Raw genomic sequence first — 14,649 nt, forward strand, 5'->3', positions numbered from 1 at the left:
CCTCCCATAGATGCTGTCTGGTCTGCTGAGTTCTGCCAGCATTTTATGTTTTTATTTATTTCCAGCATCTGTGGATTCACTCGTGTTGCCTCTCGATTTAATTAATTATGTGACTTCTAAAACCAGTGGGCTGCACCAGTGATGGTTTTGGTGTGTCATATTAAAGAGGGAAATAGTTATACAATTATCTATTTTGTGTTTTATATTTGTAATTAATTCAGATCTCTTTCTAGAGATCTGTTTTCACTTTGACATGAAAGAATCTTTTTCTGTTGAACAGTGTCAACAAATTAAATCCACTGTGATCCAGTGTTGTAAAACAAAACATGAAAACTTCCAAGGGAAAGGAATACTTTTTATTATCACTGCATTAGCAACAAGCAGGAAGCTGTATTCACCAATGAGAGGGACATGGATGATAATGAAAACAGTGAGGGCTATGTTCGTACTAACAAAGACGAGGAATTGGGTCGCTTCAGAAATTTTACTATGTTTAAGTTCTAAGTGTCTGATGGGATCTGTGCCAGGATACTGAAGAAGGCAGAGGTGGAGACTGCTGGAGTCTTGACAGAGTTCTTTGTATCTGTAGGCAACATAATACAACTGCGGCTAACAAAAGAATTTAAAGTCAACATAAAAGTCAAAGAGAGGACATATCATAGAGCAAAAATTAGTGGGAAGTTAGAGAATTGGGAAGCTTTTAAATACCAATAGAAGGCAACTAAGAAACATTATTAAGATGGAAAAGATGAAATACAAAAGTAAGTGAGCCAATAATATTAAAGGAGATACCAAATGTTTCTTCAAATGTTTATAAAACTCTTGTCCGTCCAAGACTTGAATACTGTAGTGCCTTTTGGGATCCCTACCAAATCATTCACATCAATAACCTTGAGGAAGTCCAGAGAAGAGCTGCCAGGTTTGTAAACAGTGATTATAGAAAGACCAGTAGTGTTACAGATATGTTTCTTGACCACAAATAGGATACCCTCCAGAGACGCCGCACAATAGGCAGGCTTACTACAATTCACAAGGAAACTCATTCATTAACTCCATCCAACATTAGTCACTTTTTGTGTAACCAGAATAACAGACCAGCAACCCGACAAAGCCAATCCCTGAACTACAAGACCATCTAGTGTAGAGGGTAGTGAATTTGTGGAATTTATTACCACAGGCAGCTGTGGAGCCCATGTTGTTGAGTATATTTAAGGCAGAGTTTGATAGGTTCTTGACTGGACATTGTATTAAAGATTACAGGGAGAAGCCAGGGAAGGAGCCAAAGGATCGGCTATGTTTTAAAGGTGGACCAGACTCAATGGGCCAAATAGCCTAATTCTGCTCCAAAGTCTCATGGTTTCCAGACGAGACCTTTCAACAGGACTGGAAAGGAAAGGGACAACAATCAGGTGAAGGTGGTGGAGGAAGACAAGCCAGAAGATCTGAGGTGAAAAACAAGATAAAATCTGCAGATGCTGGAAATCCGAACAACACACATAAAGTGCTGGGGGAATTCAGCAGGTCAGGCAGCATCGATGGAATAAAGCACAGACGACGTTTCGGCAGGACTGCAGGAAGACTCCATCGATTGCAGAGCAGAGGTGAGCTCGGGTGAATTGGGTGGTGACGAAGAGAGAAACTGGGAGGCGACAGATGGAAACGGCAAAGGGCTGAAGAAGGAAACTGACAGGAGGAGAGGAAACCATGGGAGAAAGGAAAGATCTCGTCCCGAAATATCGACCGTTTATATCCCGTATATAATTTATACGGTTATACAATTGTAACGAACGGACCTGCATGGACGAGTATTTCGGAACAGTAACAATAAACCAAATCCATATTTGTTTCGACAGATACTGCGGGACTCACTGAATTTCTCCTGCAGCTTGTTAGTTGCTCCAGACTGGCCGCGCGGGCGGGGGCGCGCCGCGCGGGAAGGCTGCGCGCGGGCGGGGGCGCGCCGCGCGGGAAGGCTGCGCGCGGGCGGGCCGCGAAGGGAAGGCTGCGCGCGGGCGGGCCGCGAAGGGAAGGCTGCGCGGGGGCGCGGGCGGGGCGGGCCGCGCGGGAAGGCTGCGCGCGGGCGGGCCGCGCGGGAAGGCTGTTTGAACCGAGCTGGCGGTTGTTCCTCAGTTCAGCGTCGCCATGCCTCGTTACCTTGGCCTGATGGGCTTCGCCATTTGTGGCCGCCTTCTCACGGCCCTGTGGACAGGCAGCCCCGAGCCCATGCCGCAGAGTAGCGCAGAAGGTCCCAGCGGTCACGGCCGGCTGGCAGGTGAGGAGCCTCGCCTTTAGTGGGCTGCCCACCGCTCCAGGCCTTCCTTCGCACCTCCCCTCCTACCCACCTTCCCATGTTTGTTGTTTTTTGCTGGATGGTGCAATTATGGATTTATTATGTCCGCAAGAAAATTAATCTCAAAGTTGTATCTGGTGACATATGTATTTTTATAAATTTATTTTGAACATTGAAGCCTCATTCTCTGGTATTCGAAATTTCGATCCTAGGAAAAACACTTATATCCATGTGAACACAGGGAAATCTGCAGATGCTCAAAATTCAAGCAATACACACAAAATGCTGGTGGAACACAGCAGGCCAGGCAGCATCTGTAAGCACCATGGACGAGTCCTGATGAAGGGTCTCTGCCCGAAACGTCGACAGTGCTTCCTTCTCATAAGATGCTGCCTGGCCTGCTGTGTTCCACCAGCATTTTGTGAACATATCCGTGTATATGACTTCCCGAAATTCAAAGCACAACAGTTGTCCGTCCATATTTCCAATTATCTGGGGCAAAGAAGAGACCTGATACGAGTCTAAAATTACTGAGGGACATGCACCGTAGCATAGCAGTCAACCCAACACTTACAGCTCGGGGCATCGGAATTCAATTCCACCACCCTCTGTAAGGAGGTACCCCATGACCAGTGTATTTCATTTCAGTCCAAAGATGCACTGCTTAGCTGGGAGTTGCTGAATGGTGTGGCTCGTTAGGCCAGAAGGGCCTGTTCTGTGTTGTTTCTCTTCTAAATAAAAAGTAAAAAGAAAATAACCACACAATATTTTTCTCCTGAGTAGAAATGGCAAGCACTGGAGGAAAGGTGCTTGAGCCGAAAAGGAGATGTGAGGAGCACATTATCTTTTACAGAGAGTGGTTGGTGTCTTGAAGGGCTGTGGCAGTTATTGGTGGAAGTAGACATCATAGTGATTTGTAACTTTCAGACAGACACTTGAAAATGAAGGGATAGGGATCATTTTCAGACAGAATATGTGTAGTTTAATTTGGCACAAACATCATGAGCCAAAGGGCCTGTTCACATGACACTGATCTATGATCTATATCCTGCTGTCTGCTTTGACAACCTTCCTCCCTATCCTCAACTTTTTTTGTTGTTCTTGTTTGCATACTTACTGATCACTCCCCTGATGTTTTTATTCAAAGAGGTCCCAACAATGATCTCTGAAATACCACTGGTCACAGGACTCCAGTCAGAATAACACCCTATCATCACTCACCCCACCCAGTTTTGAATCTAATCTCCCAAGTCACCATGTTTTCATTTTCTGAATCACCTTACCGCGATGGACCTTGTTGAAAGCTTTACTTCATGCATATAAAACAGCCCTCAATCATCTTCATAACTCCTCAAATAAGTCATTTGTAGGATATGATCACCCTCAAACAAAGCCAAAATGAATATCCACAATAAGTCCATGGGTTTTTTCCAGATGTTAATAGATCCTATTACTAAGAATCTAATAATTTTCCAATCACTGATTTGAGGTTCTCTAGCCTATAATGACCTGGTTTGTTTTTGATAATTGTTGTTCAGCTTATTACTCAACAATAGCTAATTGAAATAATGATATCTTGTTTTTTTCTGACAATGAAACATACTCAAAGAAAAGCTTCTTGGAGAAGATCCACAGTACAGAGTCATCTCACCATTCATTATATCAGGAGGTCAGATGCGAAACATGGATCATTTACAACAGGTAAATAAATCTACAGATCTGTTCTGAATGCATTTTAATATTTCAGACGTTTTATGGGAGGCACAGATAGAGTCGGCAAGGGTTGACATGCATTTAGGGTGAGGAGGTAATTTCAAAGGAGATGTGAGGGGTACATTTTTTACAAAAAGAGTTGTGGGTGTCTGGAGTGTGCAGCCTGGATTTGTGGTAAAAGCAAGTGGTACGTGGTGGTACAGACTTTTAGATAGGCACGTGAATGTAAGGAAAATGGAAGGATATGGACTTCATGTGGGCAGAAGAGATTCATTTGGTTGTCCATTTGATTACTCCTTTAATTGGTTTGACCAAACATTGTGGGGTGAAGCACCTGTTCTGTGCTGTACTGGTCTGTAGAACATCCTCTCTCTTACTAGATATACAGAAATGGGACCTATAGCCTGGCTGATTGATGTATACTATCCCATTTACCAGCAGTTAGTCCTAGCCATAACTTACCAGTTCAGTGTCTCTCAGGATATGACTGAGAGGACTGTTGTAGAACAGAAGACTCTTGGAGTACAAATGGAGTCATGGGTAGCTGGCTGTTGACATACTGTCCTTCAGTGATCAGGATAGTGAGTATAGAAGTTGGGAGGTTCTGGTGAAGCCTCATTTGAAGTACTGTGCTCAGTTGCCTGCTATAGGAAAAAAGTTATTGAATTAAAAAGATTGACAAGGAGATTGCCAGGACTCAGGGCACTGGGTTACAGGGAGTGGATGGACAGTATAAAATCACAAGAGTTAGAGTTAGGGTAAGTGCACTCGGGGTTGCGGAAGCAAGAGTTACAGGCAGTAGACAGACCTTTATTGATCCCGAGGGAAATTGGGTTTTGTTACAGTCGCACCAGCCAAGAATAGTGTAGAAATATAGCAATATAAAACCATAAATAATTAAATAATAACAAGTAAATTATGCTAAGTGGAAATAAGTCCAGGACCAGCTTATTGGCTCAGGATGTCTGACACTGAGGGAGGAGTTGTAAAGTTTGATGGCCACAGGCTGCAATGACTTAGTTTCTGGAGAAAGGTAAAAATTTAGTCAGAACCATGTACAACATTACACAGAGGCAGATCAGTAATGGAGTAAGCTGGTTGAGATTTGTACAATGGTTATTCAGAGGTGGGGAGGGAATGTGGGTTTATCAGAAACATCCAACAGCTCCCTTCCTGTTTCTGACTTCCACCTACACTAATTCAGTAGACAATCCTTCCATGACATTCTCCCTTACTGCGGCTGTGATACTATCCCTGCTTAGCATGCCAGTAACCCCCACCCAGTTACTTCCCTCCCTGTCCCTTTTGCAACACCTCAACCCTGGAACATCCAGCAGCCATTCCTGCCTTTATAACAGCCAAACCACCATAATGGCCATAACATCCTCATTCCGTGTACTGATCCACATACATCACCCTTTTTAATATAATCATATTTAAAATAGGCACCTTTCCACCCATTCAACTGGCTGTATTTATGCCCTGTCTATTGCCTCTCCTTCCTCACAGTCTCTCAACACATTGCATTTATCTTTATGCCAACTGCTCCATCCTCTGACCTAACACTGGCTCATAACCCCGTGCCAACCTAGACAAATAGGCCTCACATTGTCCTTGTGTTTAATCCATCCCTGTTACAGTACCAGTTCATTGGAACCTGCTCCCTCTTGCTAGATAGACACGTTTTAGGAGCATTGCAGCACTTCCATTGGCTGCCATTTAACCATATAACAATTACAGCACGTAAACAGGCCATCTCGGCCCTTCTAGTCCGTGCTGACGCTTACACTCACCTAGTCCCAGTGGCCTGCACTCGGCCCATAACCCTCTATTCCTTTCCTGTCCATATACCTATCCAATTTTACTTTAAATGACAATACCAAACCTGCCTCTACCACTTCTACTGGAAGCTCATTCCACACAGCTACCACTCTGAGTAAAGAAATTCCCCCACATGCTACCCTTAAACTTTTGCCCCCTAACTCTCAAATCATGTCCTCTTGTTTGAATCTCCCCTACTCTCAATGGGAAAAGCCTAGCCACGTCAACCCGATTTATCCCCCTCATAATTTTAAACACCTCTATCAAGTCCCTCCTCAACCTTCTACACTCCAAAGAATAAAGACATAACTTATTCAACCTTTCTCTGTAACTTAGGTACTTAAACCCAGGTTACATTCTGGTAAACCTTCACTGTACTCTCTCTATGTTGTCGATACCTTTCCTATAATTTGGTGATCTGAGCTGTACACAATGATAGAATAGAAACCTAGCGCACTGAGGGCTTTGCTTTGAGGGCTTGCTGACAGACTGTATTGTGACCAGTGCTGCGGGAACAGTGGAAGCATGCCACAGTGAGAGAGGGCCCAAGCCCACAGTTTAGATAAATATTTGTAACTGGGTGTAATTTGGTTTGCTGAATATTTAGTATCTGTCTTGTGTAAAGTAGCACTTAACTTGCCATTGGTACCGAGTGTCTTCTGTCCCCACTCGCCGAACCTGATTTCACACAGCAATCCCTCACCCACCCTGTCAGTAATTTAAAACTAATCTGATAAACAAGTACTGCACAAGCTAGAAATCTGAAATAAAAATGGAATATTCTGGAAACCTCAGCAAGTTATGAACGTGTATTGTCAGAGAAACAGTGAATGTTTCAAGCTGAAGGTCAATTTCCAGATGAGATGGTAACTTGGTTTCTCTTTCCACAGATTCTGTCAGACTTAGTAGGTGTTGACTATCTACCTGTGACATTCAGTGATACTGCTGTTAGCACATCCCACTAACAACATCATAAGGGCTACCATTAATCTGATATTTTAGTCGAATGCGCATAAAAACTGGCTTCAGGGCAAGTCTCTGGCTGAGGATTTTGTAAAGATTGACTAAACTCCCATCCATGAGATTTCACAACTTATGAAGCAGAATCTGGAGTGTGTGCTGAAATACTCCCAGGCCTATAAACATAATAACCTCAATGTGATGCCGTGCAGGACAAAATAGTCCATTTGTCTGGTCAACGGATCCACACCCAACTTCTCATAACCTGAAGACTTGTGAGTTCATTGGCTGGAATGTAGATTCATGATAGAATCTAGGGTAGAAACTCATCATCACCTCTACTTTCTGATGAGGCTTGAAAAAGCTGGACTATGCACATCTGCAGTGCCTGTAAAAGGTATTCACCCCCTTCACCCCCCCCCCAGGAGCTTACATGCTTTATTGTTCTACAATATTGAATCAGTGTATTTTTTTAACCCAGAGAGTTCTGGATCTATGGAATTGTCAGCCTCAGAAGGCAGTGGAGGCCAATTCTCTGGATGCTTTCAAGAAAGAGTTAGATAGAGCTCTTAAAGATAGCAGTGTCAAGGGATATGGAGAGAAGGCAGGAACGGGGTACTGACTGTGGATGATCAGCCGTGATCACATTGAATGGTGGTGCTGGCTCGAAGGGCCAAATGGCCTTCTCCTGCTGCTATGGTCTGTTGTATTTAATTTGGCTTTTTCGACACTGATCGACAGAAAAAGACTCATTCATGTCAAAGTGAAAACAGACCTCTACAAAGTGATCTAAAGTAATTACAAATATAAAACAGGAAACAATTGATTGCATAAGTATTCACACCTTCAATATGACACCAAATCGTCACTGATGCAGCCAATTTGTTTTAGAAGTCACATTATTAGGTAAATGGAGATCTGTTTCCGGAGACTTGTGTGCAGTCAAGGTGTTTCAATTGATTGTGGTAAAAATACAGCCATATCTGGAAGGTCCAACTGTTGGTGAGTCAGTATCCTGGCAAAAACTACACCATGAAGACAAAAAACACTCCAAAAAAAAGCACAATTCAGAGATAGATACAAGAACATTTCCAAGTCACTGAATATTCCTTGGAGTACAGTTAGGTCAATCAACAAGAAATCAAAAGAATATGGTACAGCTGTAAATTTGCCTAGAGCAGGCTGTCCTCAAAAATGTAGTGACCGTGCAAGAAGGGGACAAGTTTTGGGGGCCACCAAGAGACCTATGACAACTCGAGGAGTTACAAGCCTCAGTGCTGAGATGGGAGAGACTGCACATACAACTGTTGTCCGGGTGCTTCACCATTTGCAGCTTTGTGAGAGAGTGACAAAGAGAAAACCACTGTTGAAAAAACCTCTCATGAAAATTCAAATGACATCTTGGCTGGAATTTGCCAGAAGATGTGGGAGACTCTAAAGTCAGCTGAAAGAAGGTACTATGGTCTGGTGAAACCAAAATTGAGCCTTTCGGCCATCAGATTAAGCATTATATTTGGTGTAAACCAAACACCGCACATCAAAAGCACCCCATCCCTACCCTGAAACATGATGGTGGCTGCATCATGCTGTGGGGATCCTTCAGTGCAACAGGCCCAGGATGACTTGTGAAGGTAGAGGATATGATGAATGCAGTAAAGTACAGGGAAACCCTGATACAGTCTGCAAGAGAACTGTGACTTGGGAGAAGATTTGTTTTCCAGCAAGACATTGACCGATACCAAGCATAATGCCAGAGCTACACAGGAATGGCTTAAGAAATAACAAAGTCAATGTTCTGGAGTGGCCATGTCTGTCTAGATCTCAATCCAATTGGGGCTTTGTGGCTGGATGGACTTGAGAAGGGCTGTTCACTTATTCATTTGTCATGTAATCTGACTAAACTTGAGCAGTTTTGTAAGGAAGAATGGGTAAAAATTGCAGTGTACAGATGTGTGAAGCTGATGGAGACCTATCCACACAGTTTCAATATCAACTTGAATGGGGTGAATAATTATGCAATCAATTATTTTGTGTTCAATAATTATAATAAATTTAGACCAATTTGTAGAAACTTGGTTTCACTTTGACACAAAAGAGTGTTTTTCTTGATCAGTGTCAAAAAAGCCAAATTAAATCCACTGTTTAAATTAAAACAATAAAACATGAAAACTTCAAAGGGGTGGTGAATACCTCTTATAAGCTATATACTCAAGTCCTTTTACAAAGGCACAGTGGAGAGCATCTTAACAAGTTACATCACTGCTTGGTATGGAAACTGCACTGACAGACTACAAAGCTCTACGATGGGTAGACAAAACTGCCTAATGCATCACAGGCATCAGTCTCTCTGCCATCAAGGATATTTATACAGAAAGGAGCCCGAAAAAGGTAAGTAACATTATGAAACATCCCCCACACCCTGTTCATGGACTATTTGTCCTACTCCCACCGGAGAGAAGATACGCAACATCCATGCCAGGATCACCAGACTCAAAATCAGTTATTTTTCCCAAGCAGTAAGGCTGATTAACACTGTCACCCATTAACCTATCCCTCCACACCCCCAACTGCCACTATTTTATCATTTCCTGTCAGGGTCACCTTATGTGCTTAGCATCACTTTATGGACAATTATTTCGTTCTCCTTTACACTTGTGTACTGGAAATGACTTTAAACAATCTTGAATGATAAATTGAATTGAATTGACTATTTCTTACAACCTTCACATACATGAGTAAAAATCTTTACGTCATGTCTCCATCTAAATGTGGAATCATAGTAATTTATAATAAATGGAACAGTCAATGTAACAGAAATATACTCAAAATCTTGATGGGAAAGTGGGGAGAATAAAAATGGAAGTAGTGTGGAATCAGGGTAAATGGGTGCCTGATGTTTGGTTTAAACTCACTAGGCCAAAGGGACTGTTCCCACAATCAACGATTATGCCTCTACTCTATACTCTTGCAGTGGTGTAGTGGGTTTCATTCCACAGTCCAAAGACATACTGGTTGGTAGGTTAATTGTCATTATCAATTGTCCCGTGATTAGGCGAGGGTTTAATCAGGTGTTGCTGGGCAGTGCAGCCCGAAGTACTGTAGCGGCTTATACCATGCTGTGTCTCAGTAAAGAAATGCCCCTTTCTATAGCTCTAGCCAACCTTTCTAATAAATTCCCACTCCAGTATCTTGCTACTAGTCTTGTTCATATTGTTCAAAGCTCAAATTAAAGTTATTATCAAAGTACATATATGTCATCACTGAGATCTGTGTTCTTGTGGGAATACTCAATAATCCCATAGAATGATAACCATGACAAAATCAATGGAAATTGCCGACTTGGGCATTCAGTCAGAATACAGAAGACAACAAACTGAAAATACAGAAAGAAAGAAATTAGTAAATAATAAATGTCAAGAACATGAGATGAAGAATCCTTGAAAATGAGTCCATTAATTTTGTGATGGGGCAAGTGAAGTTGAGTGAAGTTATCCCCTCTGGTTATAAAGTCTGATGATTGAGAGGTAATAGCTGTTCATGTACCAGGTGGTAGTGAGTCTTGAGGTCCTGTTTTTGTTTTAATGCCGTCTTTAACTTCGTTAGTAAGCCGCAGAATAGGCCAGTACTTCACAGGGAAAGCCCTCCTGACTGTTGAGTACATCTGCATGAAACACTGTTATAGGAAAGCAGCATCTATTATCAAAGAACTTCACCACCCAGGTGTTGTGATGGAAAATAACTGGTTCTTTGAGTCTCAACAGTAGAGGCCTGGACACACACAGTTTTAATAATAAGGAATTTATTTACAAGGGGAAGTCGGGTCAACACAAGCAACTACAATACATGGGAAGTGGTATGGGGATAGGGTACGGTTACACAAACAAAGAACAAGGGAAAAGCACTACAACAGCTATCCCCCTTGACCTTGGATAGCTGTGGCTCCCTTACCAGGACAAACAATGGACCTTCCCAAGCATAAATCAATGCACTTACCTCCAATGTGGTGGTCTGTAAGAGAGGGCTAGCCAAGGGCAAGTCTCACCTTTTAAAGCATGGGGCTGGGCGAGATAATCCAATTAAGGTGACCAATAATTTAGGTGTGCATTGATTAGTTGGGAGGGACTAAATGTTGATTGGCATGTGGTGTGTCCTCCGACCAGCCAGGTGCCAGTGCATCTGTCATGTGGCCGGTATCTCTGGATACACCAGGCCATGCTTTTTCTTATGCTGCCATGAGGTAGAAGGTAAAGAGTCTCAGAACTCCGCCACCAGGTTCAGGTTCTTGACTAAGAAGGGGTAACTATATTCACTTGTCCCACAATCAATCATTTCATTTTAAGGACTCATTATCTTGTTATTCCATGTTCTTGTTATTTATTGTTACTTTTTTTGCATTTGCAGTTTGTTGTCTTCTGGTGGATCTTTCATTTATCCTTTTTTAGTTACTATTCTATAGTTTTGCTGAGTATGCCCACAGAATAATGAATTTCAGAGTTGTATGTGGTAGCCTACTGTATATGTACTCTGATAATAAAACATTATTTTGAACTTTTGAACATCCTCCTTCTTCCCACCAGAGCAGATCAGATGTATGAAATAAGTCACTACATTTTGAGGGCAGAATAAACTATAATGTAAAACAAGATACTAAAAGTTTTTTCAGTTATAGAAAAAGTAAAAGGGAGGTGATAGTTGATACTGGACATCTGAAAAATGATGCTGGTGAGGTATTAATGGGGGACAAAGAAATGGCTGATGAACCTAATGAGTACTTTGCATCTGTCTTCACTGTGGAAGACACTAGCAGTGTGCCAGAGGTCAGTGAGTGTCAAGGAGCAGCAGTGACTGCCATTGCTATTGCAAAGGAAAAGATGCTAGGCAAACCAAAGGTCTTAAGGTCGATAAGTCACCTGGGCTGGATGAACTAAATCCCAGAGTCCTGAGAGAGGTTGCTGAAGAGATAATAGATGCATTGGTCATGATCTTTCAAGAATCACTTGATTCTGGCATGGTCCTAGAGGACTGGAAGTTTGCAAATGTCACTCCACTAAGAAGGGTGGAAAGCGAAATAAAGGAAATTATAGGCCACTTAGCCTAACCTCAGTGGTTGGGAAAGTGTTGGGGTCTATTATTAAGGATGAGGTTTCGAGGTACTTGGAGACTAATGGTAAAGTATGTCAAAGTCAGCATGGTTTCTATGAAGGGAAATCTTGCCTGACAAATCTATTAGAGTTCTTTGAGGAAGTCACAAGCTGGGTGGACAAAGGAGAGGCAGTGGATGTCATTTACTTGGATTTCAGAAGGCATTTGATAGGGTGCCAAATGAGACTGCTTAACAAGATAAAATTGTATGGTGTTACAGGAAAGATACTAGCTAGTGGAATGGTTGATGGGCAGGAGGCAACAAATGGGAATAAAAAGGGCCTTTCTGGTTGGCTGCAGGTAACTGTTGGTGTTCCTCAGGGGCCAGTATTGGGACTGCTGCTTTTCACATTGTTTGTCTATGATTTGGATAATGGATTTGATGGCTTTATAGCAGAGTTTGTGAATGATATGAAGATAGATGGAGGGTAGGTAGTGCTGAGGAAACAATGCGATTGCAGCAGGACTTTGACAAGTTGGAAGAATGGCCAAAAATGTGGCAGATGGAATACAGTGGTGGTTAATATATGGTAATGCATTTTGGTAAAAGGGACGATAGTACAGACTGTTATCTAAATGGTGAGAAGGTTCAAACATCAGAGGTGCAGAGGGACTTGGGAGTTCTCATGCAAGACTCCCAGAAGGTTAACTTACAGGTTGAGTCTATGATAAAGAAGGCAAATGCAATGTTGGCATTTATTTCAAGGGAAATAGAATAGAAAAGAAAAGAGATAATGTTGAGCCTTTGTAAGACATGAGTCAGGCCGTACGTAGAGTATTGTCAACAGTTTTGGGCCCCATATCTCAGAAAGGATGTGTTGGCATTGGAGAGAGTGCAGAGGAGGTTCATAAGGATGATTCTGGGAATGAAGGAGTGAACATATGAGGGACGTTTGACAGCTTTGGGCCTGTACTCACTGGAATTTAGAAGAGTGTGGGGAGATCTCATTGAAACCTACCAAATATTGAAAGCACTAGATAAGGTGGATGTGGAGAGAATGTTTACTATGCTGGGGGTATCCAGAACTAGAGGGCACAGCCTCAAAACTGAGGGGCAACCCTTTTGAACAGATGTAAGGAGGAGTTTTTTTAACCAGAGACTGGAATGTTCTGACGTAGACTGCGGTGAAGGCCAAGTCCAAGTGTATATTTAAGGTGGAAGTTGATCATTTCAAGATCGGTTAGGGCATCAAAGGATATGGGGAGAAGGCAGGTGTATGGGATTGAGTGGGATCCGGGATGAGCCATGATGGAATTGTGGAGTAGACTTGATGGGCTGAATGGTCTGATTCTACTCCTATGTTGTATGGTCTAAACATCTGCTCTGCTGATCTATCATCTTACTCTTAAATGCTAGCAAGAAACAATGATTGCAGGGATCACATGTTTAAGTCTCTGTAGAATGATAAAGGGAATAACAATATGCTGCATTAGCGTCAAGGAGGGATGATAGAATATATTTGTCCTGCGGTGTTTCTTTGCTCAAATGTAATCAGAATTATCTTCGCTCAGAATTCTGATTAAAAGCCCTCTTTTTACAAGCAGAACAATTATACTGATGACGTTGAAATTTGGATGGAAATAGAAGAACAGCATTTAACTCTGGACCTTAGAAGAAATCAGTAAGTAAATTGGGATCCTGGCCTCTACTGGGTAAAAGGTAATTGCTTAATAGACATGAGAAGCAATACACAGTCAGGGGTTGGGCATCAGTGGCTCAGTTGGTCTGAGCCAGACTGCTGAAAGCTGTGACTGAAACTACACGTAAATCTGAGACAAGTTGTGTGTAGAGTTGCCTCTTGCCTGATAATTTGATTTTACTAATCAGAATCGGGTTTATTATCACTGAAATGTGTTGTTTCGCAGCAGGAATACAGTGTAAGATATAAAAGTTACCGTAAGTTACACAAATAGGTAAATAGTGCAAAAGACAGATAATAAGATAAGTGTTCATGTTTTCATGAACTATTCAGAAATCTAATGGTGAAGGGGAAGAAATGTTTCTAAATTGTGTAGGGATCTTCAGGCTCCTGTACTCTTCCTCTGTGAATAGGGCATGTCTTGAGGGTCTTTAATGATTGAACCACTACTCCGTTCTTGATCACATCCTTAAATAAGGTAAAGGGGTCAGAAATTTTGGTCATTTTAATATTTTGCAGTTCTGACTAATGTTTTATATTAATCAGGAAATTTGATAGGAAGGATTATTTGGATTTAAAAGAACAACTGGAAACATTACTATAAGGAACTATTAAATTAGTTAGGATTTTCACCATAGCTGCTGGATAATCACTGGCAGAATTTTAATTAGAAATTTTAGGAAAGAAAATTTTGATTCCATTTGTGATGGGATGAAAAGGAGGGGAGGTTGAACTATTGATTAGGGATGTCCTGGAAGAAGAATGACCCAACAGGTGATATGAGTCAAAATTAGGAAGAAGAAAGGTGCACTTACTTTACTGGGGTTGTTTAAGCCTTCCTTGGTGTGCTTAGCCCACTACTCTACTCTCTGTATACCCATGACTGTGTGGCAATGCCATCTATAAATTTGCTAACAATACAACCATTGTTAGTGGAATCTCAGCTGGTGTAGGGTGTACAGGAGTGAAATATGCCAACTAGTGGAATGCACCCTTTTTATGGTTTCCACATTGTTCCTACAGTGAGGTGACCAGAACTGAGCACAGTATTCGAAGTGGGGTCTGACCAGGGCCCTATATAGC

At 42.0% G+C, this 14,649-nt stretch overlaps 1 protein-coding gene across 1 annotated transcript in view; it reads left to right on the forward strand.

Moving 5' to 3' along the window:
• Positions 1-2,075: 2,075 nt before the first annotated feature.
• LOC132390896 (disintegrin and metalloproteinase domain-containing protein 12-like) overlaps positions 2,076-14,649 on the forward strand; it is a 78,324-nt gene continuing 65,750 nt past the window's right edge. The window contains exons 1-3 of the mRNA XM_059963435.1: positions 2,076-2,272; positions 3,900-3,991; positions 13,472-13,548. Of these exons, the coding sequence (XP_059819418.1) occupies positions 2,143-2,272; positions 3,900-3,991; positions 13,472-13,548 (299 nt within the window). The 5' untranslated portion in view covers positions 2,076-2,142. The remainder of the gene's footprint in view (positions 2,273-3,899; positions 3,992-13,471; positions 13,549-14,649) is intronic.

Source organism: Hypanus sabinus, chromosome 3 (genome assembly GCF_030144855.1).
Source record: "Hypanus sabinus isolate sHypSab1 chromosome 3, sHypSab1.hap1, whole genome shotgun sequence".
Lineage (NCBI taxonomy): Eukaryota > Metazoa > Chordata > Chondrichthyes > Myliobatiformes > Dasyatidae > Hypanus > Hypanus sabinus.